The sequence below is a fragment of the Vicia villosa genome, linkage group LG7 (assembly GCF_029867415.1).
Source record: "Vicia villosa cultivar HV-30 ecotype Madison, WI linkage group LG7, Vvil1.0, whole genome shotgun sequence".
Classification (NCBI taxonomy): domain Eukaryota; kingdom Viridiplantae; phylum Streptophyta; class Magnoliopsida; order Fabales; family Fabaceae; genus Vicia; species Vicia villosa.
Window position 1 is genome coordinate 87,669,093 of NC_081186.1, and position 25,956 is coordinate 87,695,048.

Genomic DNA, 25,956 nt, shown 5'->3' on the forward strand with positions numbered 1-25,956 from the left:
CTTCTTTAAACTCTTAATAGGAAAAATGTCCAGGGAAGAGGAGACTTCCCTATACCAAAGCTAAAGTGTGCCAAAAGCCTCAACAAGGGTTTATAATGGTTCTTGTAGATTACTATTGTTGACAAATTGCGTACGACTTGAAGCGAATATAAACCTTTGTTAAGTGCTTTGATCCTTACCAGCTAATAGGCTATAGCTTCTACTGAAAGAAAGAAAATAAGAGGAAGCAAGAGACATGCAGAAACCTTGTATCATCATATAAATTCTAGATAATATTTACAAATTGTTCCTATATTATTTAAAAAATACTTAAATATCATTATCAACACTTCCCCTTAACCGGGAGCATATAAACCAAATGCACCCAACGAACACTCAGAATTAATAAAACATAATTGCTCGTAATAATAATAATAATTACCCGCTAATGCTCCTAATAATTTCTCACTAACCACTCATAATAATATAATAACAGTTACAAAATTGAAGAGATCTAACACTGAGTAATTGCTTCAACCAAATGAATTCACATGTTACAAGTGCCATGACTCTATTCTTCCTCAGCCCTGGACCTTGCAACTACATTTTATTTCTTACTCTTTCAAGATATCAAGTTTCCTCCGACAAGAACACAATACTCAAAAGTGGTTCATTTATCAATGGCTTTAAATGGTGCATTTCATTATCCTTCTTTTAGATAATTTCAACCGATTCGACGTAAATTCTCCCAAAATTTAGCATATTTAAACCAAGGCTTCATCCTACAATTCTCACTCTGGCAGATGTCTTACCAATTTTATCAAGCCCTCAATGGTTCCGTGAAGATTACATATCATGCTTTATTAGGCAGTGGAACTTGGTTATTGTTTCCTCACCTCCTAATCATCTAATCATAGGCTACATATATGCTTTTGTAAACCCAGTTGGCGAATTAGATATCCATATCCATATCCATATTCAAATTCTGTCGGACTATCAATTTTTTGTTGTTCTATTTCAACATATTATTAATGCTTAAATTGTAATGTTTTTTTGGTAGTATATTTTTTTAATAAATAAACTAATGCCATTATGTTTTCTTATCCATTACCAGCCTTTGTTTTGTATTAGCCTCTTTTGTTTTTTAATTAGCCTCTTTTGTTTTATTCATGATGTGCTAGAATTAAATGACTTACTTGCTGTATAATATGCTATATTTAAAGCAGATGTATGCTTAGTATTATTTATATTTATTACTCTATCATAACGTTGACTTTGTTTTGACAAACAAAAGGTGGAAGTGATGGATCCGCACAAGCAGAATGCAATGCAATTGTCTTATGTTCAAGGATGTTTGTCTAGATTTTACAGGTCTGTAGCTTTAGCACTTGCTAGGTTTACAATTTCATAATCATTGATTAATATTTTGTTTTTGTATCCAGAACTTATGGAAGATGGGCTGCTAGAAAGCCCAGTATTGTCCTTTGTTCCTCATTAGCAATTGTTCTTTTGCTTTGTTTGGGTTTGCTTCGTTTCAAGGTGGAAACACAACCTGAAAAGGTATCATGTTTCATCTATAGCATCTCCACAAAGAGCAATCTAGTTTTTTCCCATGTAACTGCTATATGTTTAAGTTTTCTAGCCTGTTACCGCTGGCAGAATAATGTGTTATTTTCCATTCTCGTCTGTTAGTATTACACTATTACCTTGGTTCCTCTTAAACATGTTTGTATGGGTTTTGGAACAAGTGCTCAAAGGGTAAGCACATTTTGCATAACAACATCAGATTGAAATATTTTTACACTGCTGAACCTATACTTTTATTAGAAAACAAGGAAATTATTTTCATAAAGGATACATTCCTGTATGTTGAGAAGTTCCACATTGGATAAGATATGACTCGAACATGTGTTTAAGTGGTGGATAGTCTTCACCTTTCAAGCCGGTTTTGTAGGGATTTTGCTAGGCCTAAGCCAAATTCTAAGATTATATCAAGGCTTATCTAAGATCTGTTGGGCCACCGGGCCAGGCTCTAGATGTTCAGTCTTGGGTGTGAGAGTGTGTTGAGATGTCCCACGTTAGATGAGATATGACATAAACACGTGTTTATAACCAGCGGACAATCCTCATCTCCTCACCTGACAAACCAGTTTTTTAGAAATTTAGTTATTTTAACTATAAGGCAAAAAGGAATCATAGTTTCTTATTCTTATAATTTCAACTCATTACATGTTTAACCACATGTTTCAACTCAGCCATCCAAATTGATGTCAAATTTGCATGTCTAAATAACACAACTCATTAAACAAAAGTCACACTAAAAGTAATATATATGTTCATAGTTGTAAATATTTCCAGAGTACTTAAAGTATTGACTGTGCTGTAATGCTGTCTATTTATTTTTAAATTTTTGGTAACGACTTTTATTCCTATCTAAACCTGTTTTGTCATGTTTGTATTTCAGTTATGGGTAGGTCCTGGAAGTAAGGCAGCAGAAGAGAAAGACTTTTTTGATAGCCACCTGGCTCCATTTTACAGAATCGAACAGGTTTCAGTAGTGCTTATAATTTCTATTATCTTCTTTTGTTACTTATACCTAAGCTGACTCTAGAGTAAGTGGATAGAAAACCCCTATCTAGCATGCTAAATCATTTGCATGTTTTGTCTTTACTATTGTTTCTATTTTGTGACGATAAATCTACCATTAGCATTTAACAATCCGGTTCAACATAATAAAACGAAGCATATAAAGATAGACTAATCCTTCATCAAGAAATTAAGGGTGCCTTCATTTTTGATGGTCTTATAGCTACAACAGACATCCTTCTGGGCTTCAGTTGGCAAATGTATTCTCTAAAGGAATTACCATATAGTGGTTTAAGATCTTACTTGCAAGCTATGAGTGATCCATTTGCGAAATTAAGGGTGCCTTCATTTTTGGTCTGCCCCAAGCCGCCTAATTACAGCATCTAGGTTGTTTTCATTGCAACGTCCAACACCTTTATTGTGTTGGGTGTGAAGGGATGAATTTAGTTCCACATTGCCTAGAGATATTGCCAGTGTAGTGCTTATAAAACTTGGGAACTCTCACCTTACAAGCTGGTTTTGTAATGTTGGGTTAGAGCTATCCCAAATTCTAAGATAGGGAGATCAACATTATTTTACAGAATTACTTTCTCTTATTTGTATAGCCGATTTCATACTTTTCAGTTATTATTTTCTTTCATTAATTACTTAATATAGTAATTAGTAGAATTTATGCACCATCAATGTAAAGCGACCTTTGTCTACAGATTATAACCAGAACTTATATTAAGAATATGTTTCCCTTATTCAAGCATTAGACATTTCATAATAGGATATTATGGTAGTGTTTGATCATGTAGCCGACCTCACCTAGTAGGAAAAAGATTTTCTTTTTTGTGTGTTTCGTTTCATTTCTCGCTATGATTCTATCTAAAATGATTCATGTTGGCAATCCTATTTACTTATTTTCAGCTCATAATAGCCACAATCCCTGAATCTGTGCATGGCAAGCCACCAAGTATCATAACAGAAGACAATATTCAACTGCTTTTCGAAATACAGGAAAAGGTATTTTATTTTTCGGTTCTTTCAACTTGCTATACTTTGAATGGAGGTTTTGCAATGTAGCAGGACTTTCTTTATTACAAATTTTCCTTTCATTAATCTGACAGGTCGATGGAATTCGTGCAAATTATTCTGGTTCATTCGTATCTCTGAGCGACATTTGCTTGAAGCCTTTAGGCGATGACTGTGCCACCCAAAGCATTTTGCAGGTTTTCTTATTCAGTTCCCTTTTAATTTACTTTGTTTTCATTGGGCACATTGAAGATGATTTTAGTTGATTTTAATTTTTTTTTGTTTTAATTTTCTATCTGATAGTATTTTCAAATGGACCCTGACAATTATGACAACTTTGGAGGTGTCGAACACGCCGAGTATTGCTTTCAGGTAAACTTCAATAAGCAATTTTCTTTGTTAAAATAACAATTAGAAAATAAGAGAAAAATCTTAAAATTTGGGTTTGGTTTAACTCAACCCTACAGACCATGGCTACGCCTGCGCTGTCGCTGCCTGCTTCATTTCAAGTTCTGTATCATCATTGTTTTTGTGTTTTGATCGTTGCTACTCACATTCAACAGACTCTTATTTCCGTTGGACCTCCCTCAAGCTCTTGGGTCTTAGTTTTCATGCGTGCTTTGACTTTTTTGTTGTTGTATCTTTGTCTTAGCATTTTCTGAGCACTGCTCAATTAAGATTTTTTTTCTTCTTTTGCATTGTGAGGTCGGCTTGTTCTTTGGTGTTTGTCATGCAGTTCTTTTCTCACTAATGGATCAAATTAGTGGCTTCTATTTCCACCGGTGATAATTCCAATGTCGATTCTTTTGCCATTTCAATCTATAAGAAACCAAGCTCTGCTTCCTTTTTAGCAGTTTCATTTCGGTCCAGAGCAGGATATTTCCCCTGGTTGTTAGGAGTTTCACCCTTAAATTCAATACTGCTTCACTTTCTTTTTGGGTTCTAACAGTGTCCTTATGATGTTTCGATATCGGGTATATGTTGCTCTGATTATTTGAATTTATCATTTTCAGCATTACACTTCTACAGAAACATGCTTTAGTGCATTTAAGGCTCCCCTTGAACCAACTACTGCCCTGGGAGGGTTTTCCGGGAACAATTATTCTGAGGTAAGGTCATGCATTTTCGCAGATGTCTGTTTATGCATTACATATATGCTGATTAGTGATTACTATATTCTAGGCCTCAGCATTTATTATCACGTACCCTGTCAATAATGCAATCGCAAAATTTGGAGATGAGAACGGGAAGGCAACTGCTTGGGAAAAAGCTTTCATCCAGTTAGCTAAGGTTTGGCTCCTAAATATAGTCATCACAGTTATTAGTTCTTGTGTAACTTATATTATATCACAAAATTGACATTTGGTTTTAATTTTTATTGTCAATTACCAACACCTCTCGATAAATCCATGATATCATTATGTTCCTGGTTAGTGTTAGAAAAAAGGTTATTATCTCATGTTTTTTTCATCAGATTTTCTTTCATTCTTTTTTTATTTCCTTTAATTCCATGGTATGATTTAGCTTCCTAAATTAAGTATATACCTAACTATTATGTCTCAATCCCCAAGATAAATTATTATGTAGTATTGTACAACCTGTATATATATTATTGGAAAAAAACTCAAGTTCCACATAGGATAGAGATAAGGCCTAAAATAAGTTTATAAAGAGTTACACTCCTCACCTTATAAATTTGTTTTGTATGGATAAGTTAGACCTAATATAAAAACCTAGTATGGTATCAAAGCCTATCCATTCAGGGCTACCCACCATTTATATCCACACATCAAACTCAATAGTGTTGACTTGGGTGTGAGGGGGGTATTGGGAAAAAACTCAAGTCCCACATAGAATTGAGATAAAGCCCGAGTATTTGCAAGCAACATGCTAAACATATTGGGGTTGGCACGAAGTAAATGAAAACATTCCAGTTTATGATTTAATTCTTAGCAACATTGTATGGGGTAGTGAATTTGAACAAAACATATATGGTATGAAGAATATATGTTGTGTCATATTAATGCAAAATATATTATATATATGGCATACTTGCTGAGAGTCTCAAAAATGTGTAAGAGTATTGTGGTATTTCACATACCTACTCATTTTTAGGCATGGTTTCAATTTTTTGTTGTGTCTTAGTATAATAGCAGGTCACCAGTTTGAGTCATGCAATCAGCCTCTTGCATATCTACCAAGTTTACGTTTATAATGTCGAAGTACAAGTGGCTATATGATATGCATGTTTCCTGAGTACATTAGCTTTTGCACGTTACTTGATATTCTAGTTTTTCTACCTCTATTTCCATTCATTAGCTGCACCACATTTTGAACCAATTTTATATTTGGCAGGAGGAATTGCTCCCAATGGTGCAATCTAGCAATCTTACTTTGTCTTTCTCTTCGGAAAGTTCAATTGAGGAAGAATTAAAGAGAGAAAGCACTGCTGATGTCATTACAATACTCGTAATAACTTTCCATTTCTTTCAACTTAACCTGATGAAAAACTGATTTATGTTACATAGAAACTCATGAACTGAATAGTTTGATTATGGCTTTATGAATTGACGATTTGCTATACTCGAATTTACATTGAGTTCATTTCTTACATAATTTTAGGTGAGCTATATTGTAATGTTTGCCTATATATCAGTGACACTGGGAGATACACCACATCATATATCTTCTTTCTACCTCTCGACCAAGGTATCATATTTATCTCATAAGTTTCTAAATTCCTACTGTCCTTTTCTCATTTCTTGTTCACTGGTATACTGAATTGTTTGTGTACTCAATGCATACATGTCTTCTATAAGTGCTAATATGTGCTAAGTTGTACTTCTTGATGAAAATGTCCTTAATTATTACTCAAGAGAGTGCACATGTGCACTTAGACTATTGTAGTAAAGCTTCTTGTAGTTTGTTAGAGCTGTCTTCTGACTGCTCAGCTAGTATGTTTCTTTTGATGGTAGATCTAAATTCGCTATAACCGTCACAATTCCAAATGAAACTGGTTAGAATAGAAAAAAAGTAGTATTTCACCAAAATATTAATATGAATACAGTCATATTACATCAACTTCATATGCCTACATCCGTTCCAGGTCTGCTGTGTGATATTCTCAGATTAACATACAACTCTATTCTTCATACAAGAATAAAACACATATGAAGCTTGATGTATTTTTGCTTGAGAAAAAGTGCTGAACAAATAGCCATGTATCATACCACATTCCTGTTCAGGATCAGCTAGCGGACCAACTTAACTAGCCTCTGAATCAGACCTCTTGATTTGTAGTCCAAACTCATGGTGTCGGATCAATTTACATTGCTCCATTCACCCTTAATCTAAAGATGGAATGCTAAATTATGATTTGTGCGAAACCTATTACCAAAGTGTAAGAGCCGTTGTCTGCTTTATGCTGAGTCAGAATTAAAATTTTGTTTATTACTGTTCATGCTGAATCAGCCTTGAAGTTTTATCCTGTTACTTCTCTGTTAAACATATTTGGAGGCCATATCTTTTCTAAAGCGAGACTCTTAACACACCTCCTCACGCACAACACTATTGGGCTTAGTACATGTATATAAATGGCGAGTAACCTGATAGCAGAAATTGATAGCAGGTGACCCAACTAATTTTGGATAAACTCTGATACCATCTTAAGTTTTTATACGGAACTTTACTAATCCTTACAATCTTAAGAGTTTGGGTTGGGCCTAAATCAACCTTACAAAAGCAGCTTGTAAGGTGAAGATTGTCCCCATTTATTAACAAATTTGCAGGTCATATCCTTTCTAACGTGAGACTCTTAACAAAATGTACATCCATTCCCTCCTTATTTCTTCCATTACTGTTATTCTATGTTTTGTTATGTGTGTGGGTTTCATCACATATCAACAACTGTATCATTTTCGTTCAGTTATTGTCTCATGTGGTCATATAGAGATGCTAGAAATTACATGAACTTTTAAAAGCAGTGTGAAATGGTATAAGGCTGCTATTACTATGATTATTTTGAACAAGCAGTGTGAAATGGTATAAGGCTGCTTTTACTATGATTATTTTGAACCACTCATCTTTGACTTAATGTTATGACATTTAGGTATTGCTTGGTCTTTCGGGAGTTCTGCTTGTTATGCTTTCAGTCCTTGGTTCAGTTGGATTTTTCAGTGCTTTTGGAGTAAAATCAACACTAATCATAATGGAAGTTATACCTTTTCTGGTTTTAGCTGTAAGTCTTTCTGTTTTGACCATTGTCATTTATATTTTATTACTGCTGTGAAAAATACTGTCCATGTCATAGTATCCAAATCAAATGGACAAACTGCAATTAACTGTGAAAAATAATGTGAAATTCTGACCATTGTCATTTAACTTTAGTTGATGCTGTAGAACCATCATGCCATTAAACTGAAGTTATATACAGTCAGCCTTTGCTGCCGCTTGAATCATCACATTCTTGGGTTTTCAAAACTGAGTTTAAGCACTCAGCATGATGTTTTAGTTTATATACAAAGACAATAAATTGCAACTGCAATTTACTTAACAGTAATTAAGCTACCATTATTTCCTAAGATGCATTGAACCTATTCTACTTGTTGTACAAAGAACCTCAGCAACTTGGAAAGATGAATATTAATGTGATTCTAATTCCAACAGTTTATTATAGTTTTACAAGTTTCTTGCTTTGTTCATTCTTTGATTAGGTTGGTGTCGATAACATGTGTATAATCGTAGATGCTGTGAAACGGCAACCCTTAGATATACCAATAGAAGAACAAATAAGCAATGCAATGGGGGAAGTTGGACCATCCATAACACTTGCCAGCTTATCAGAGGTTCTAGCATTTGCTGTAGGATCATTTGTTTCTATGCCTGCATGCCGTGTTTTCTCGATGATTGCAGGTAAAATAGTTTTCTTCTCCGGTCCTTCCTTTTTGGACAAAAAAAACCAAATTGACGTTTTTGTAGTGCGTTTCAATTTTTTGTTTATGCACATTGAAAGGAGGGAGGAAATCCAACTTCTTTAACAAGTGATTTTAAGTTTATTTTTTCTTCGCCTTTTTTAACTTCTGATGATATATTTTCTACAGCTTTGGCGGTTCTGCTGGATTTTCTTCTACAAATCACTGCTTTTGTTGCTTTGGTTACATTAGACTTTGAGAGAGCTAAGGATGACAGGGTTGACTGCTTCCCATGCATTAAGTTGAACCGACACTCTATGGAGCATACTGAAGGTACGCATGAGCTTTTGACCATGGACTGTTTTTTTGTTGTTGGAGATGACAGCCACTCTTGAGCCTGTATGCCACACGTGTTTTTGGGTAGTTGTTTCTTATATGGCTTTGGGATCTCAATGACCAAATTTCGAAGAATTGATCATTTATGCCCTTCTTCATATGCATACATGACATGAGACCTTTGCTTCTACTTCATCATACCCAAAATTTACCAGCCCTTTATCTCTCAGGTTCTCTCATTGTTAATGATCTTTATATTTTCCTCTTCCCCAATCCATCTCAAATGCCTTAGATTAGCTCGTCCTAATATTGTGTTCTTTCGGTAGCTTTTAATTATCTCAGATAAAGTATGACCTACACTATCCCATATGCAGTTTGTCCTCAACTATCCCAGATGAATTCTGGTCCCAATGTATGTGTTTTAATCTTGGCTATCCCAAACTCAAGTTTGTCACGGCTATCCCAGATGCAATTTGGCACTGGCTATTCTAAAACAGTGATAACTTGATATTAATTCAAATTAGCCTTGATTTATAAACTTGGGCGCACAAATTTTTCTCATTCTTCTGGGGACAGAAAATTCACTATTTTATAGAAAACAATGAAATGGCTGTTCTTGTAAAGGTGCGACCTTTTCCTAGAGTAAGCTGATGTAGTTAAGATGCATATAGTTCTTCTACTGGTTCCTCAGTGCTCTAGTTCTTCTTTCATAGATGAGAGATTAATAACATTACTTTAGTTTAGAGTATCAAAGTCTTTGTAGATGTTCTCTTGACCTGGACATAGATTCTTCTTGGTCTGATCAATTCTGGTGTTTCTTCAAAAGACTTAGGCTCTTAATGATTAAGGCATTAAGCCAATAAGATGTGAATTTCCTTTATGTAGATCTTGATAGATGTAGCTTTGTCAACTTTGATCCTTCTTCATACTTTCATTACTCCCTTCGTCTTAAAATGAGCGACCCATTTGGAAAACAAAAGTGTCCCAAAGCAACAACCCATTTACAAATCACTGCTTTCATTACTTGGGTAAAAACATTCTTCTCTCTTTCATTTATACATTTTTCTTAATATGTGTGAAATGGCCAATTGAGTCACTCATTGTGAAACTGAGAGCAATACACAGGGCTTTAAATTTTATATATCAAAGATGCCATATCCTCATCATATTCTTGTGACATCTTTTCATCATTGTAAGTTCTTCATGATTTAGCATTGAGGGAATTGTTCTTTTCGTAGAGAGAATCCTTCTGTATAAGTCGTATATAGCTGATATTTTTGTTGAGTCATCCATCCTTGAGCTGTGCCCATTGAATTATGCACAGATTTCTCTTCTAAAATTCTTCTTTGAAGTAGTCCAAATTATATTAGACAAATGTCTTCTTATTCTGTAAGTGTTAACATTTGTTTTCTGTAAGTTGCATTATTTTTTCTAGGATTGCTTGATGAGATGTATCATGCATGGTTAAGACTTGTGGAAAATATATTAAGCGTGTAATGTTATCGAGATTAATCTTAACTCTACAAACTTTGCAAAGACATTAGAGATCCTCAAGACTAAGATTGTTCAAGCAAAGCTAAACAATTCATATCTTCAAAGCTTAGAGGGTTAAGGCATATATCAATTGGTCCTTGCCATGGTATCAAAGACGCCATGACCAAGTGACTATGAATTTGATACTTGCTTCCCTTTTTGTCATGGTGAGATTTAATTTCACCAAAATATATGGTTATGTGCTATGTCAATGCTTCAACTCCAACCAACTTGCAAATGATGAGCATCAAGCATGTTAGGGATATGAATCACTTGGCCCTCTACAGATTAAGATTTTAGTTTTAGGAGGATGCTGGATAGTTTTTTATTTATTGCAGTAGTCCTGAATTATTTGTAGCTTCTGTTGAGTTGAATATTTTGAACATTTTTTACTCCTTGCATGCATATAGTTCTAATCATATCACCATCAAAGTGCAGGAACTAGGCAGGAAACAGATGGACTACTGACACGGTATATGAAGGTGAAATTATATTTTGTTCTTGTGATCAGAAAAAAAAGAAGAAAAAGCGATACTATTGTGCTACTCATGTTTTATGATTCAGTTTTGTTATTTTCTCATTCTAGTTGGTGATAATTGGCAAAACATCTATCAAACTCACATTACAGCGTAAACCTTACACTATTTTTCCTTGCTTTTAATATATAAATTAACTGTTATCATTTTGTAAATATAGGAGGTTCACGCACCATTTCTTGGACTATGGGTTGTTAAAATCTTGGTCATTGCCATATTTGGTGCATTTACCTTAGCAAGCATTGTAAGTTACTTAGAAATGATTAATTATTAAATTTCAGAAATATCTTTTTGGAAAATATCATTTTCTCTATCCTTTTTTATTCAGGCATTATGCACCAGGATTGAACCTGGTCTTGAGCAACAGATTGCTCTTCCGCGGGACTCCTACCTTCAGGTCTAAGTTTCTAATTCATTTCATATGTTTTTTTTTTTTTTTGCAACTTCTTTCAGTTCTATTCTTTATCATTCGGCCTCTTATAGTGGTTATATTTGTTCTGTTTGCAGGGTTATTTCAGTAACATTTCTGAGTACCTCAGAGTGGGACCACCATTGTATTTTGTTGTGAAAGACTACAATTACAGGTTGATTAATTTTTTTAGGCGTTCCTGTTTCTTTATACATTGATGTCATTGTCTTTTAAGCATAACATTAAATGTTGTACTTGTACTATTTGCACATTGAATATGCCTTAAGTATGCAAATCTTAGATGGGTGAAAAAAGAAATAGAATTACTGGCAAAAAATTAGCCATGTGATTATTTTCCTCCAATGTGTGAAAAACCTTGGATGTATCAATCAACTTCAAGGGAAACTTAATGCCTTTTTGTAGTCAGCACCTTGAAATTTCACTTCATTCCTTGTTCAAGGTGGTGTCTATTTGCAAATAACACAGTTTTAACTTTGTTGTATGCTCTTTTCTCTTCAATTTATATCTAATTTTTTGATGTTTTCCTGATATTCTTTCCTGCAGTTTGGAATCGAAACATACAAACCAGCTATGCTCCATTAGCCAATGTGATTCAAATTCTCTTTTAAATGAGGTAATCAATGATTAAATTCTTCAAAAGTGGTTGTTAGCCTTTTATCTGATTTCCATATTTTCTTTAAAGAATTTCATCAGATATAATTGATATGTTGAGCCTAGCTTTTTAGCAACTATTCAGTCATTTCTACAGTTCAATAGAAATATACCGTGATGTCGATACCACCTGTATCTTTACCCACATTTGATTTTTACTAACCTGATTTGATTTTCCTTTGATCATGCTAACCATTAATGATTTTTCCAACCATTCGTCAACTCCATTAACTGCTCATCTTGTGTTATAAGAAGTGGTTTGCACAAACTTCAACTTTGTTAATTGAACCTGATTTCTAGTTTTAGTCACCTTTAAGTACAAACAAAGATGTAGAATTGTACATAGCTACACCTCATATCTTCCTGTGTGTTAAACTTTGTAGATATTGTTGAATGGTTAGTTTTTACATAAGTACTAGCAACGTTTTTTAATCTTAGCTTATATGAATGGATTCTGCATATCTTGCTCCATAACACTGCAGATATCTAGAGCATCATTGGTACCGAAGTCAAGCTACATTGCCAAGCCTGCTGCCTCATGGCTTGATGATTTCCTTGTATGGATATCACCTGAAGCTTTTAGTTGCTGTCGGAAATTCACAAATGACTCATATTGTCCACCTGATGATCAGGTTTGTTCTTCTCATATGTTTGGATATAAAATTCGTGTGCAGCTTGCTTGATTTTTCTTCTCTTTACAAATTTTGAAACTATATTCATGCACATGGTATATGTAGGTGTTTCCGCATCATGTTTTTTTCTTTCTTTTTCCTGCCTAATTTTTCTAACTGCCAGCAATTGTTTGAAGTATTAATCTGATAAGATATTGCTCCCTGTACAATTATAATAGTAAATATCTGTCCTTGTTCAGCCACCTTGCTGTTTCCCAGATGAAGGACCGTGTGAGTTGGGTGGAGTGTGCAAAGACTGTACAACAGTAATATACTTCTCCCTTTACTTATTTTGTTTATTAAATATGAGATTATTTTCCAAGAGACTTTAAACTGTAAATCGAAAAGGTGCAGTAGCAAAAGGACTGACACTTTTGGTTGATTCCTAGTGTTTCCGTCACTCGGATTTGGTAAATGATCGTCCATCTACAGCACAGTTCAAAGAGAAGCTTCCCTGGTTTCTTGATGCACTGCCATCAGCTGATTGTGCAAAGGGTGGCCATGGAGCATACACCAACAGTGTAGATCTCAATGGTATGAAAGAAACCCACTTTCTCTTTAAAGATCAAAATTTATTCTACTCCTTGTGTATGCTGTAAGCGAAGGTTTTCTAATTAAGCCTTTACATGTATATATTTTTTTAATACTCTTAACATTCTGTATGAGCATAGTGACAGAAACTGAATTTGTTTATTACTGATTATGTACAGTTATTCTGTTACAGGGATATTTATAGTTGCTGTCACATATTGACTAGTGTGACAGGTTGTGATACAAAATCCCTAACTTAATATCCTGTGAACTAAGTCTTTCACAGGCTGCATAAACTGCGAAATTATACACTGAATTTTAAAGTATATTTGTATTATACTCACTTTAATATCTACCCAATCCATTTCATGCTTCCATCTAGTCATCACTCTGAGACTTCTCTCACCTTATTCTTAATCTGTTTTTTTCACTGATAGAGGAGACTTGAGACAGTGACACCATTTGTTGTTGTCAGAAAGGCCATCAATGTTGTTGGATGTCTAACTTAATACTCTCTGTCAAAAGCTCTTTTAACCCTGGTTTTTCTTTGGTCAAACTGTCCATGCTCTTCTAGTTTATGATGCTATGCATACTTTCCTCTCCACCAATTTTTACAATTTTGCTCCACCTCTAATTGCAAATGAGTCTGCATCTTGGTTCAATTACTACCCTTCTTTGATCTACTTCTCACCACGGTATACCTTAATTTTATCAATTTGGTATATTTATTATTTTTTATTACTTTGGTAGACATTTTTGACCCATACCTGTTTTGGTTCAGCATTGTTGTTTTGATTTGGCAGGAACAAATTAGATAACTTCTTAGGGCCTTCATTTATTAAATTAACTCTGACACTATTGACTGTGAGCAAGTGTGATGTAGCAAAGGAGAGACAGAGAGTTAGTGAGACTGGAGAAAACGAAGATTATAATTTAGAGAGTTAAAAATGATTAAAGTATCTATGGCTGTAGATTATCCATATGCATTTGCAGAGTTTGGGAAGATTGATGACCCCGGAGTTTGATGGTTCTACAATAAGCATCATGGAGATGGAGTAAAAGCCTCTACTTTTCTAGTAAAAATGGTGGAAGATAGGAGTGGCGTTTAAAGATAAACACTGTTTAAAACTTAAAATTTGAGTTAGGGGAGTTAACTGCGTGGCAAAAAGCTTTATTTAGATTAGATGTGCTGTGCCTAATTAACAAAAAATACTGTATAGCAAACACAAAGTTTTAGTAAGTTGTCCTTTTTAAAATATTTTGTATACGTTTTATACATTATATGGTAACATTTTCTTTTCAAATTTTAAATTCTGATGTAAAGATTTTACTCATAACTGACTTTCAGGTTACAAGGGTGGTGTCATACAAGCTTCTGAATTCCGTACTTATCATACACCACTTAATAGACAAGTATGTATAGTGACAAATGAAGATCTTATTTCCTTGCTTCTGCATGAAGTTTCATTCACTATTTTTTATCTAACTGGAATCTTGTTAGGGTGACTATGTTAATGCAATAAGAGCTGCAAGGGAGTTTTGCTCTAGAATTTCTGCGTCTTTAAAGGTTTGGACTTCAATTGCTTCATGAGTTTTTGTCTTTTGCCTCTTGGTTTAGCTTTTTGCTTTATAAGATCAAACAATTTTTAATGATATGGTCTTCACGTGCATAGCTTAGGAATTGAACGTTTTCTCCCCCTTGCAATTATTGCTGCTTTCCGTTAGAGCTGAACTGGATTCATGAGCCATTTCCTGGGATAGTGTTGGTTCTTAGATTTTTTCTTACACAACAGTATCATATTTTTCTTTCACCAGTCTGATACTTAACTTGGAAATGTAATACTTTTTTTGCTTGAGCGTTGAGTCTCAGTCTCTTGAGGTTTTGGAGTTGTTAACTTGCCATACTTATCACCTGAATTTGTTTCTTGATATTAAGTTTTTCACGAAATTGTAGGCGATGTGATTATGGATATGCTTTTCATTTTTTGTCCTCATGAAGTATTTTTGTATTGACTAAATATGGGCGTAGTGTCCCACATTATTACTTTTATGCATTTCTATTTCCTGCTGACCTACCTTCTCCTGTGCAGATGGATGTATTTCCGTACTCGGTATTTTATATCTTCTTTGAACAATATTTGGATGTATGGAAGATAGCCCTGATCAACATTGCGATAGCACTGGGTTGGTATTCCAAAATAGTCTAATAACATTGACACATGGGATTGCATACTTGTATATGAACTGTATTTTTTTGAGATCAGCAGTTTGTTTTGATCCTAGATAACCGTCCTTCTGTTAAGAAGGTTTATTCCTATTTTAAATTTACCTTTCCCTTTATGATCTTTGAGTGACTACTATGTTATCTTGTAAACGTCAAGGCACTTTATTTCAGCCTCCAGAATGACATTCAACATCTGTTATTCTGTGGCTTTCTGTATTGTTAAATATTTTTGTATCTGGATTTAGGTTCCACACCATTAGGTAAAACTTAATTGACATCCACTTCACATTTTTCTTTGTGCCAAAATTAGAAATCGAAAATGTAATTCACGTCATCTCGTGTTTCTCCATGTTCTTGTTTCTCCTTGACATAAAATTTTCAATTTTTAGTTGAGTAATCTGAATTTTTTGTATTAAATTTGTCTTCTTTTAATCAAATTCATTTGACGTTGAACACTTTTCAATGATATGTAACAGGTGCTGTTTTTGTTGTTTGTTTGGTCATCACATCAAGGTAGAAAATCTATTCAAACTTAGCCCTGTATGCTTACAGTAAATTCAAAATTTTCTCTCTCTCGGTATATGTGTAATTTTTTTTTTTGCAACCTAATGCAGCGTGTGGAGTTCAACAATCATATTACTTGTTCTTCTCATGATAATTCTGGACCTCTTGGTATCACTAATCTTTATTGTTTTGGATTTTGTTATGTCTTTCTTTTGCCTTTTCTTTAGGTATCCTATTTTCTCCCTTTCTATTCTTGTAGGGATCCTCTCTTGTAAAATTCCGCTGCACTTTTTTCTGTTAAATTAACACCTTAGTTTCAAAATGAAACTCACGACTTCTGATTCTGACTGTTGCAGGGTGTAATGGCGATTCTGGGTATTCAACTAAATGCGGTGTCTGTTGTAAACCTGATTATGTCAATAGGGATTGCTGTGGAATTTTGTGTGCATATAGCCCATGCATTCATGGTTAGTTTAATCTTCTATTTTGTTTGAGGTGTCTGTTGTTATCGAAATTACTTCTGTTCCCCCTATTAAAAAAATGCATGTTTACTATTGATCTTATACATTATATCTCTCATGTTTATACAGGTAAGTTCAGGGGATAGGAGCCAACGAGCAAGGACAGCATTGTGTACCATGGGGGCTTCTGTATTCAGGTTGGCTATGCATATTGTTGCATTGCATATAAAAATTTCATGACACTTACCGCATAGGTCCTGAGTGTAGTATTTATATTTGACCTATAAATAAACATGGTAACATGGGATATTACTAAGTTGATCATGTATGTCAAATCTCAAAGAAATTAATTAATCAGCACTAAGATAAGATCTATGTAGTTCGCGTATTATGCCTAAACTAGAGGAATGGTACGAGTACACATTTTCATAGGATAAGTTAAAGTTCATTTTGATAAATTGATTTGAACTGTGGTCTTATTATTTGTGTATCTATTGACCCTTTTCTTTTTACTTGGTTTGGCAGTGGAATCACACTTACAAAATTAGTTGGAGTTCTGGTCCTTTGCTTCTCAACATCAGAAATTTTTGTGGTTTGTGATATATCACCCTTGGCCTCAACACTTCATTGTCTATGCAAAAGAAAAAAGTTTAAGTAGCTCACTAACTCTATGGTCTTTGCAGGTGTATTACTTTCAAATGTATCTGGCCTTGGTTATCATTGGCTTCTTGCATGGTCTGGTGTTTTTACCAGTAAGTGTTGTTTGAGGTGTTTGGTTTGGCTCTATAAATAACTGTAGCTCCTCAGTGACAATATATAATTGGCTTTACTCCTGCATTTTCCTTTTACGAGTAATTGACCACCTGTGGTAGTAGTAGTAGTAGTAGGTGATTTGTTAGCACTTATCTGTATTTCCTTGCTGAGGCTTGTGGAATGTTTCAACCTGGGAATAGGATAGCATAGCTTCTCAGTGAACTTGTTACTGTATAAAAAAAAGTATATACAATGATTAATCAAGAAATGTCTCACATTTCCTGCCTTCTTGTTTTCACAGGTGGTATTAAGCCTGTTTGGTCCTCCATCAAGATATACAGATATAAAGGAGTAGCTACAAGACATGTCTTCCGCTTTCAGCAAAACAACCTCTACAATCAAATTGAATTTTAACAAGTTTGCTTCAGTCCGACAACATACACGACAACATATACATCGAACAAGAAAATTTGTTTTGACCATAGAGGATTAATATTATCTTTTCTTTTGACTTCTAAAAAGGCTTATGCTTATACATCTCAACATTGTCGGAAAAACTTCGTACTAAAGTTTACTTAGTTAAGATGTTATGGTAGGACTCACTAACAGTTAGTTTAGTTTAGTATTTATTTGATTCAACATCGTATGTCGATAAATTTACCCATTTTCAAAAATTATTTGTATTGTAATTTACTATTGTTATATTTTATAAACAATGTTATGTAAGAATGACAGACAGGCAACTAGAACTGCATAAATTGCAATGCAATTCATCTATAGGTGAAAATAATTTACATATCAGAGAATATTAAATTTTCTTTTGACTGTAGAAGATTTTTATGTTTTGTTGATTACTAAATTAAGAAATATAATTATTATTTTATTGGAAAATGAAATGATGTACAATTTTATAAAAATGTCATTCAATAACTACATTAGAAAGCAAAATTAAAACAGTGTGAAAAAAGAAGAGTAATAATAATAATAGAGGGAAATGAAATGATGTACAATTTTATAAAAATGTCCTTCAATAATTACATTAGAAAGTAAAATTAAAACAGTGTGAAAAAAAGTAAAATTAAAACAGTGTGAAAAAAGAAGAGTAATAATAATAGAGGGTATATTAGAAAAAATTATATTAATTTTGCAATGGATTTGGAAATGTAAAATGATTTATAATTTGAAATACATTTTTTCTTCAAAGCGTCTTATAATTTGGAACGGAGGAAATATAAAGGTACTGTCTTGTTCCAAGTAGATTTCTCGATTGGTGAGTTAAAGCACACTGGCGTGAAGGGGTTCTAAGCATAAATAGATTTGCAAATTATTTTTGTATTATTTTTGTTAGATCCAATTTGTTCTTTAATATAAAAATGGTGAATGACGGTATCAATATCTGCATATACTGTTTTGTCGTTGTTTTTGTAGTTGCTGTTATTTTTTAAAACCATAGTTGTAACTTAAAAGTTCCTTTAATTAACACCTTTATATATTCTCCCAGATCTTGTACGAAATTTCTAAAATATTCTCTGTTTTCGAAGATATATCTTCGGACGCATCAATTTTTTATTTTAGGTAAATGTAAATTTAAAGGTGTATATGCCAAGGGAATTGTAGGGTATGTTCGGAGATACATCTATGAATTAATTTTTTTTTTAAATTCAAAAACATATTTCAGAGATAGTTTTAATGCATTAGATAGCATTAGCATTCGAAATCGATTATATGTAGGATCTCTTTATATGACTTAGGTGAATTTGGATGACTTTTGAATGGCTAGGGCAGTGGCATAAATGTTTCAGCCATGGAAGTTAAAAAATGAAGTTTTTTTCAGAGATGTATTTACGAAGTCTGTTATTTCTGGTGTTTGGAGATATATCTCCGAACTCTTTCCTTCATGATGCACTAATATCTTATGCTTTTTTCCAAGGAAAATGGCTGAAAACCCTAATCACGTCGACATGATGAGATACGACTGTGAAACACTAACTGTGTATGCTCGTCGCGAGAGGGCTCTTCTGTATGAGCATGCTAGAGTCGTCCCTATGCCTCACGATAGAGAGGCACCAACCTTTAAGAGCTCACTATCACGGAGGTCGAGATTTCAGAGTCGTGCGCACCATGTTAAGGATGCCCCTGTTGCACAAGAGGTCCCAGTTGCTAAGGAGGCCCCACTTGCAGACCCTTTTCTAGGAGGGCTCACATACACTTCTTTATTGATATACTTTGAAGATCATGTGGCTCTGCATATCTAGGACATAGAGGTATATTTTTTAACGATTCTATTTTCGAAAATTTTAACCAAATTCAACTAGACTAAGACTATTACATTTTATTTTTAACAGGAGCGTGAGTATCTGAAACCTATGAACCATGCTAGAAAGTGTACTTCGAAACATCGGTCTTGCAGTTATTTGTGCTTCCGGGTACAACACCAATAGCCATGGTGTGCAGGCTGCATTTGCTAAGAGATGACATAGCGAAACTTCATCTTTCCACCTGCCCATCGGCTAAGTGACAATTACATTATATGATGTAGCTTGTCTCCTACTCCATCACATCAGAGATATGTTGCTTGATCATTCTAAGATTACCAGGGCTATTGCAGTGGAGATGATGGTGGTTCATTTTGGAGCTAACCCTGAGAAAGCCTTTTAGTAGTGTAAGAACACAAGGGGTGCACATGCCATGTTTTCTTGGTTGGCAAAGTTGTATAATGAAAACTTAGAGATAGTCGAAAACCCAGATGTCGATGATCTCTGGGTTGGCTACGACAAGGAGTGTGCACTGAAGTGCTTCATCCTATTCTTGGTTGACACGTCTATGTTTATGGACAAAAGTGCAAACTACGTGGATATGGCTTACCTAAAATATTTCATCATCTTAGAGTCCATTCATGAGTGGAACTGGGGGTCGCATGCTTGGCATACCTGTACTCCAATCTAAGCGAAGGTTCTTGTTGGACGTCAAAGCAAATGACATGCTCATGCACCTTGATTACGATAATTTCCAAATCATACTATTAAGTTAAAAACAACTTTTATTTCACACATGTTACTAATATTTTTTCTTATTCGTTTTCAGGAATGAATCCTTACCCATTATCACCACATTCACGAGTTTGGGCCTAAACCTCAGTATACTGAGGATTACCCACGTGCTTGCCTTTACATCCCATGCAGAGGGAGTGATTTTGTGGTGTCATTCCGTGTATATATTGTTCGGAATCAGCATGATGACGTCGTTTGAATTCCATACACTACTCACCAGGACACTATTCTATTCGACCACAGGCTATTTGCCAAAGCGGTGCATGCGGAAGTTTGGGTACGTGCAACTTATTCTGAGGTCCCTTCTCCAGGCTACACCTGTAGGCATTGTTAGCAGAGAACTGGATGACATTTTGGCGGATTTTGAAAGTTGTCTAGTATCAGAGTCAGGAAGCCACATCTGAGTAGCATTATGTTGAGAGTTACATGAGTTGGTTCTATTATGTGTCACACCATTACATGATACCCGACACTCCTGGACATCCACCTAGGCCTGATGTGAGGAGATCCTAGAGAATGAGCAGGCCATGGATGACCATGCCGTTGATTTTTTTCCGGACTGTCAGAGAATTATGCGAATTACATATGAGGGAATAAAGTCTGGGCTGTTTGAGAGAGGTTGCGATGAAGCGGTTATCCTAGCACATTCCATTCTTACTGGGTACATAATGCTTTGGGTTTCTGTAGGAAGAGGATGAGTCAGGGTGTTAGGATTAGACATACTCATTAGACTATGCTTTTACTTATATTTTGCATATTTTTTATCGACTTGGAGGACAAATTTTCTACTATTATAATCGTTCTAATTAATTAACGGAATACTCAGTTCTATAATATTCATTTTGATTAATCTTTGAAAAAAATAACGGTAATGTTAATCAATTTAAAATTATGTTGGATTGAAAAAATTACAATATGGTTAGACTATCTCTGCAAATGAAACATGCATGCAAGAATTTAGAAATGTATCTCCAAAAACCTAGTTCGCAAATACATGTCTGAACTATTTTCTTAAGAAATGTGATGGATTTTTGATTTACTTAGGAAGAAAGGTGTCTTTCAAAGATGTATCTGCAAATTTACCTTTGGTTTATTCAGAGATGCATCTCCGAACTAATTTTCGTCAGAAAATGGTATTTGCTGTGTTTAGAGATACATCTCCAAATTCACCTAAGATTATTTTGAGATTTTCAGACGTGCGCCCCATAGTACAAGGGTGAAATGAGAAATTGCTTTAATAAACCAAAATTAGGGGTGGTAAAACGGGTATAATCCTTCGAGTATGTCTGTTTTGCCCACACTTTTTTTTTGGACGAGGCATCCGCACCCCTTAATATGTTTGTCCATCTAATTTTTTTGCAAGTTTTTGCAGGCATGATCATTTACATACAATTTTGTAAATTTTAGGCATAAAAGGCTCAATGTTTGGGGGCCCGTCCCACCCTTACTTTTTACAAGACGGACCATGGTTCTAGATCTGCAGTCTCAAATATGTCGGCTTTGCCCCATTTTTTACAGGCTTTTGTGGAGTGAGGCTAAACGGGACGGGTATGCCCATTCGCCATCTATTTTTTTGATAAGCAAAAGAAGATATGATGGAAGGAGCAAAAGGGATGCTCAATCCAATACAAGAGAATGCATATCTACATAAATCGTAGATATCAGAAGGTCGAATGTGATCCCGATTTGATAGCACGAGGATGTTATTAGATGGTTAATTGAAAATCTAATTTGAAGTTATGAAAATTGAAGGAATTGGAAGTTATTTTTCTCACACGACGCCACTGTTCCAAGGTGGAACCAGAAATGTAGAGAGATGCGGAAGCTACGGATAAGCAAAGCTTCATAAATGATTCAAGGGAACCACTTCTTGATATGAAGGTTGTGATTGCGAAACGTCTTGAGTCGGAGACGATGATCTTGTACTGCTGTTGCTAATCTCTGATACAGTGGATCAAAAAGGGAGGGTGTATGATATGGTTAGAACTCTAACATCCAAATTAATTTAGGGTTCAAGATAATTATAGTGAAAATAAAAATTAGATATTATGTATCTGAAAATTCTTTGTAACTGCATTCATATTTTCAACTAAATGGAGCATGATAAATAGACCTTATCTTTGTAACACATAATATTGATTTTTTTTTTCAATTTTGTGCTCTTTATCCACAATACTATTTTATTTTTAGTTGGATATCTAATCCTACAATTGAACTAATAATAAGATCCATTATCTCTTGACCAAAAAAATCAACTATCTAACAAAATTAAAATTAAAAAATTCACACTCTAAAACTCTTAAGTTTCACGCCTTCATAATGGTAGCTAAAATAATTTTATTTTTAACACGGCTACCATCCTAAACCTGAATTTTGTACGAAAAATGATATAAACTATCTCATAGTATTTGCTTAAAAAGCACAATTTATTTTTGAAAAAGGTTGTTGTTGAAAAAGGAACGGCTACTTTAGAATTAAGGTTTTCAACCTAGTGATGTTTTCTGTTTCGGAAAAGTGTTATTATTTATATATTTTGCCTAAAAGTAAATCAAACCTATTTCTAAATAAAATAATAACACATAAGAATATCTTAAAGTGAGTAATAAAGTAAAGTTTACCAATAAGTTGTAAGGTTAATGGCCGTTGATTGTTCCTCCATTTCACATGGTATTATAAACTGTTTTTGTGTGCTTTTCATCATCTGGACCCCATAACTTTATGGAACCTGATTTGACATTCTCATTAATTTTTTCCTAAAACTTCATGTCAAGATCATCCAATCTTTCTTGGGCATTATATACTCTATTTGGAATGAATTCCACTTTGTACCACTATCTTTGTGGTTTAAAATTATTATAAAATTTAAGGACTATTTAAGAATACTCTAATTATAAGTCTCCAAAGATAAGAGAACAAAAAGAAAGGTAAGAGAATCTAAAGCTAGGAAAGGAAAGCCTATTCATTCATAAGATAACTACCAAAGCATATGAATTAATCAACTATGCTAAAGAGAGATTTAGGTCAAGTATGTATATACATGTATGGAACAAGTACGTACCATCCGTACTCAAAGAATGTATACTCAAAGATTGTAAAATAAATAGAATGCAACGTAGTGGAGCGGAACAGAATGAAATAAATATGTCATATAATTAGAAGTGTTCATGGGTGCGGGTCGACCCACGAATCCGCTAACCCAAACCGAATCAACCTATAAATTACCCGAATCTGTTCATTTACGGGTATGTCCAACCCAACTTGCAACATCCCATATAGTTTTGGTTCGGATATCAGTTTGAATTTTTTAACCCGCGGATCCATTGACCCAACCCATTAATGTTACATTAGTAATTTTTTATTATTATTTTAAATAAAAAATAATTATTTTTTATCTCAATACTAACCATAATTTTTGCAAAAAAAACTTTATTATCCACTGATAGTACTATTAAATTAACGAGTTTACGTAACTTTAAGACTAAATGCTGTTTCTTATTTTTTTTTGTATCATTTCCAACTTACATATTTTATAAAAATAATGTGTTTTGTGGATTATACTATTATCTAGTGTTATGTCATGTTAATGAATATTATTAGATACTATATGATGTGTTTCATCCATTTTGTGTTATAAATGAGTATAAATGTATTGAATTGTGTTACAATATTATTAAATTGAAAATTTTTTATTTTTAATTTGAAATACAACTCACGAATCCAACCCAACTCATAAATGAACTGATCGGTTCAGGTTGGTTTTGATAATAAAATTGCGGGTTGGACGGTGAACCCAACCCGTTGAAGTTTGAACGGGTTAGATAACGGGTTATGCCAAACCCGGTCCAACCTAACCCATGTATACCCCTTAATATAATTGTTTGAATATTTCATAACAGAATAAAAAGATTTTATCATTTCGCTCAAATTAAAGAGTATAAAAATAATAGAAAGTGATGATAGAATGAGATGAAATGCATTCCATCTGATTTTACTCCATTACATCTATTTTTAATCAATTCAAACAATTTAAATTTATAGCATTTTATTCTATTTCATTCCACTCTTCCATAAATCCAAACATTCTCTTAGTAAAAGAAAAACTAATCAAATATTTATATAGTTTCTTAAAATTGAATTAAAATTAAGATCAAACATTCTGAAATATGACATTAAACATAATGTGAAAGTATTATTTCATATTTTAATTTCGGGGCTGCAGTCTCACAAGAAGACCTAACTCCAAGATTTTGTTGGCATGTAATACAATTTTTAATATGAAATGAAATAACTATTATGTATTCAACTTAATTAATTAATTAAGTGTCGCTGGTGTATAACAAAATAGAAATACATAAAACATTTTTATTCTAAAAATAGCACCAAAGACTTAATCCATATCATACAATCTTAAATACATGAATTTGAAGCCTCTAAGGAACACAATGCCCTTTTAAATTACTTATCTCCAATAAATCAAATCAATGTGTTCTGGACATGATGGATGTCCAAAATACGAAGATTCTGTTGAAAAATTATAATCACAACACAAAAATATAATATGAAATTTTTAAAATTGAAGAAAAATCACAGTTGTTGTCAAATAAAAATTAAATAATGAAAAAATTGTTATAATATATAAAATATCATCAACCATTTCGATTGATAGGAAGCTAATTCTACCAAGAATATAGAATTAGAGTTCAACAATAAAAAGAGAAAGACATTAAAATAAACTAAGGAAATAGAGATAAAAATAACTTTGATTTCTTTGATTGATACCCTAATGTCTCAATGAGACTACAATATATAATGTTACTAGTGGATAACAAACTAAAATGCCCAAATATTAATAAAGGCCCAAATAAATAACAACACAAATAAAACTACTACTTATATAAATTCTTAATAACTTAAATACTAAATTCCACTCTCTATCAACGATCTTCAATATAACCAAAATAAATCTCATAACATTTTAACGCAAGAGTATAAAAAGGAAAAAAAAACAAATACAAAAGTGTTTTGACAATGCATTTTGTAATAAAAAATTCGAGTTTATTTATTCTTATTCCTTTACAAAACAAAGCGATGTAAGACTATTTCAAGATGTATACTTTTAACTAATACCAAAAATCTCTATATTGATTGAAAACAATACATTGACTTCCATTGTCTTAACCGAAAATCATAGTTCAAAAGAACTTTCATATTTCACCATAAAAGTATATTCACTTGAAGCTACATCACTCCAATGATTTTTACATTATCTTCACAAACAATCATAGTTTAAAAGAACAGTTAATACTTCACCAAAAGAGTATAATCACTTGAAATTAAATCACTCCAATAATTTTCACATTGTCATTACCGACAATCATAAATCAAAAGAATTATCATACTCCGCAATAAAGATTTTCACTTGAGAATAAACTACTTCAAAAAAAATTCATGTCGAAAATCAGGCTGAAAATTTATGGTGCGACTTCCATGTTGGCATGGAGCTTTTCAACCATCAACATAATTTCACATCACACACGTTGAATCCATGTCAATCAACACTCCTATACTAACTAACACCTTGTGTAATTCTGGTTTTATCAATGTATCTTTGAATTAAATTTTTCATAAGTAAAAAAGGAATCATCCATTAATTTTCTCTAGTCCGAACTACACCGCGGAACTTGTAAGTGCGACTAATAAAAACCACATTCTTTTTCTAATATGGAAGATTAGACAAAAATGCAACCACAGAGCATATTAAGAAAGCATACCCTTAAATCGAAC

The 25,956-nt window shown here is 33.6% G+C and overlaps 1 protein-coding gene across 1 annotated transcript; it reads left to right on the forward strand.

Annotated features, from left to right (window-relative positions):
• Positions 1-1,180: 1,180 nt before the first annotated feature.
• LOC131615611 (uncharacterized) lies at positions 1,181-17,851 on the forward strand. The gene is made up of 31 exons (XM_058886750.1): positions 1,181-1,350; positions 1,422-1,539; positions 2,444-2,527; positions 3,478-3,573; positions 3,678-3,779; positions 3,886-3,954; positions 4,596-4,691; positions 4,765-4,872; positions 5,938-6,051; positions 6,205-6,291; positions 7,691-7,819; positions 8,295-8,493; positions 8,682-8,825; positions 10,800-10,843; positions 11,058-11,141; positions 11,226-11,294; positions 11,405-11,481; positions 11,871-11,940; positions 12,461-12,610; positions 12,850-12,915; positions 13,039-13,183; positions 14,529-14,593; positions 14,682-14,747; positions 15,271-15,364; positions 15,881-15,917; positions 16,019-16,076; positions 16,265-16,375; positions 16,499-16,566; positions 16,895-16,961; positions 17,053-17,121; positions 17,424-17,851. The coding sequence occupies exons 1-31, from the start codon at positions 1,283-1,285 to the stop codon at positions 17,475-17,477; spliced, it is 2,808 nt and encodes a 935-aa protein (XP_058742733.1). The 5' UTR covers positions 1,181-1,282; the 3' UTR covers positions 17,478-17,851.
• The last annotated feature ends 8,105 nt before the right edge of the window (positions 17,852-25,956 follow it).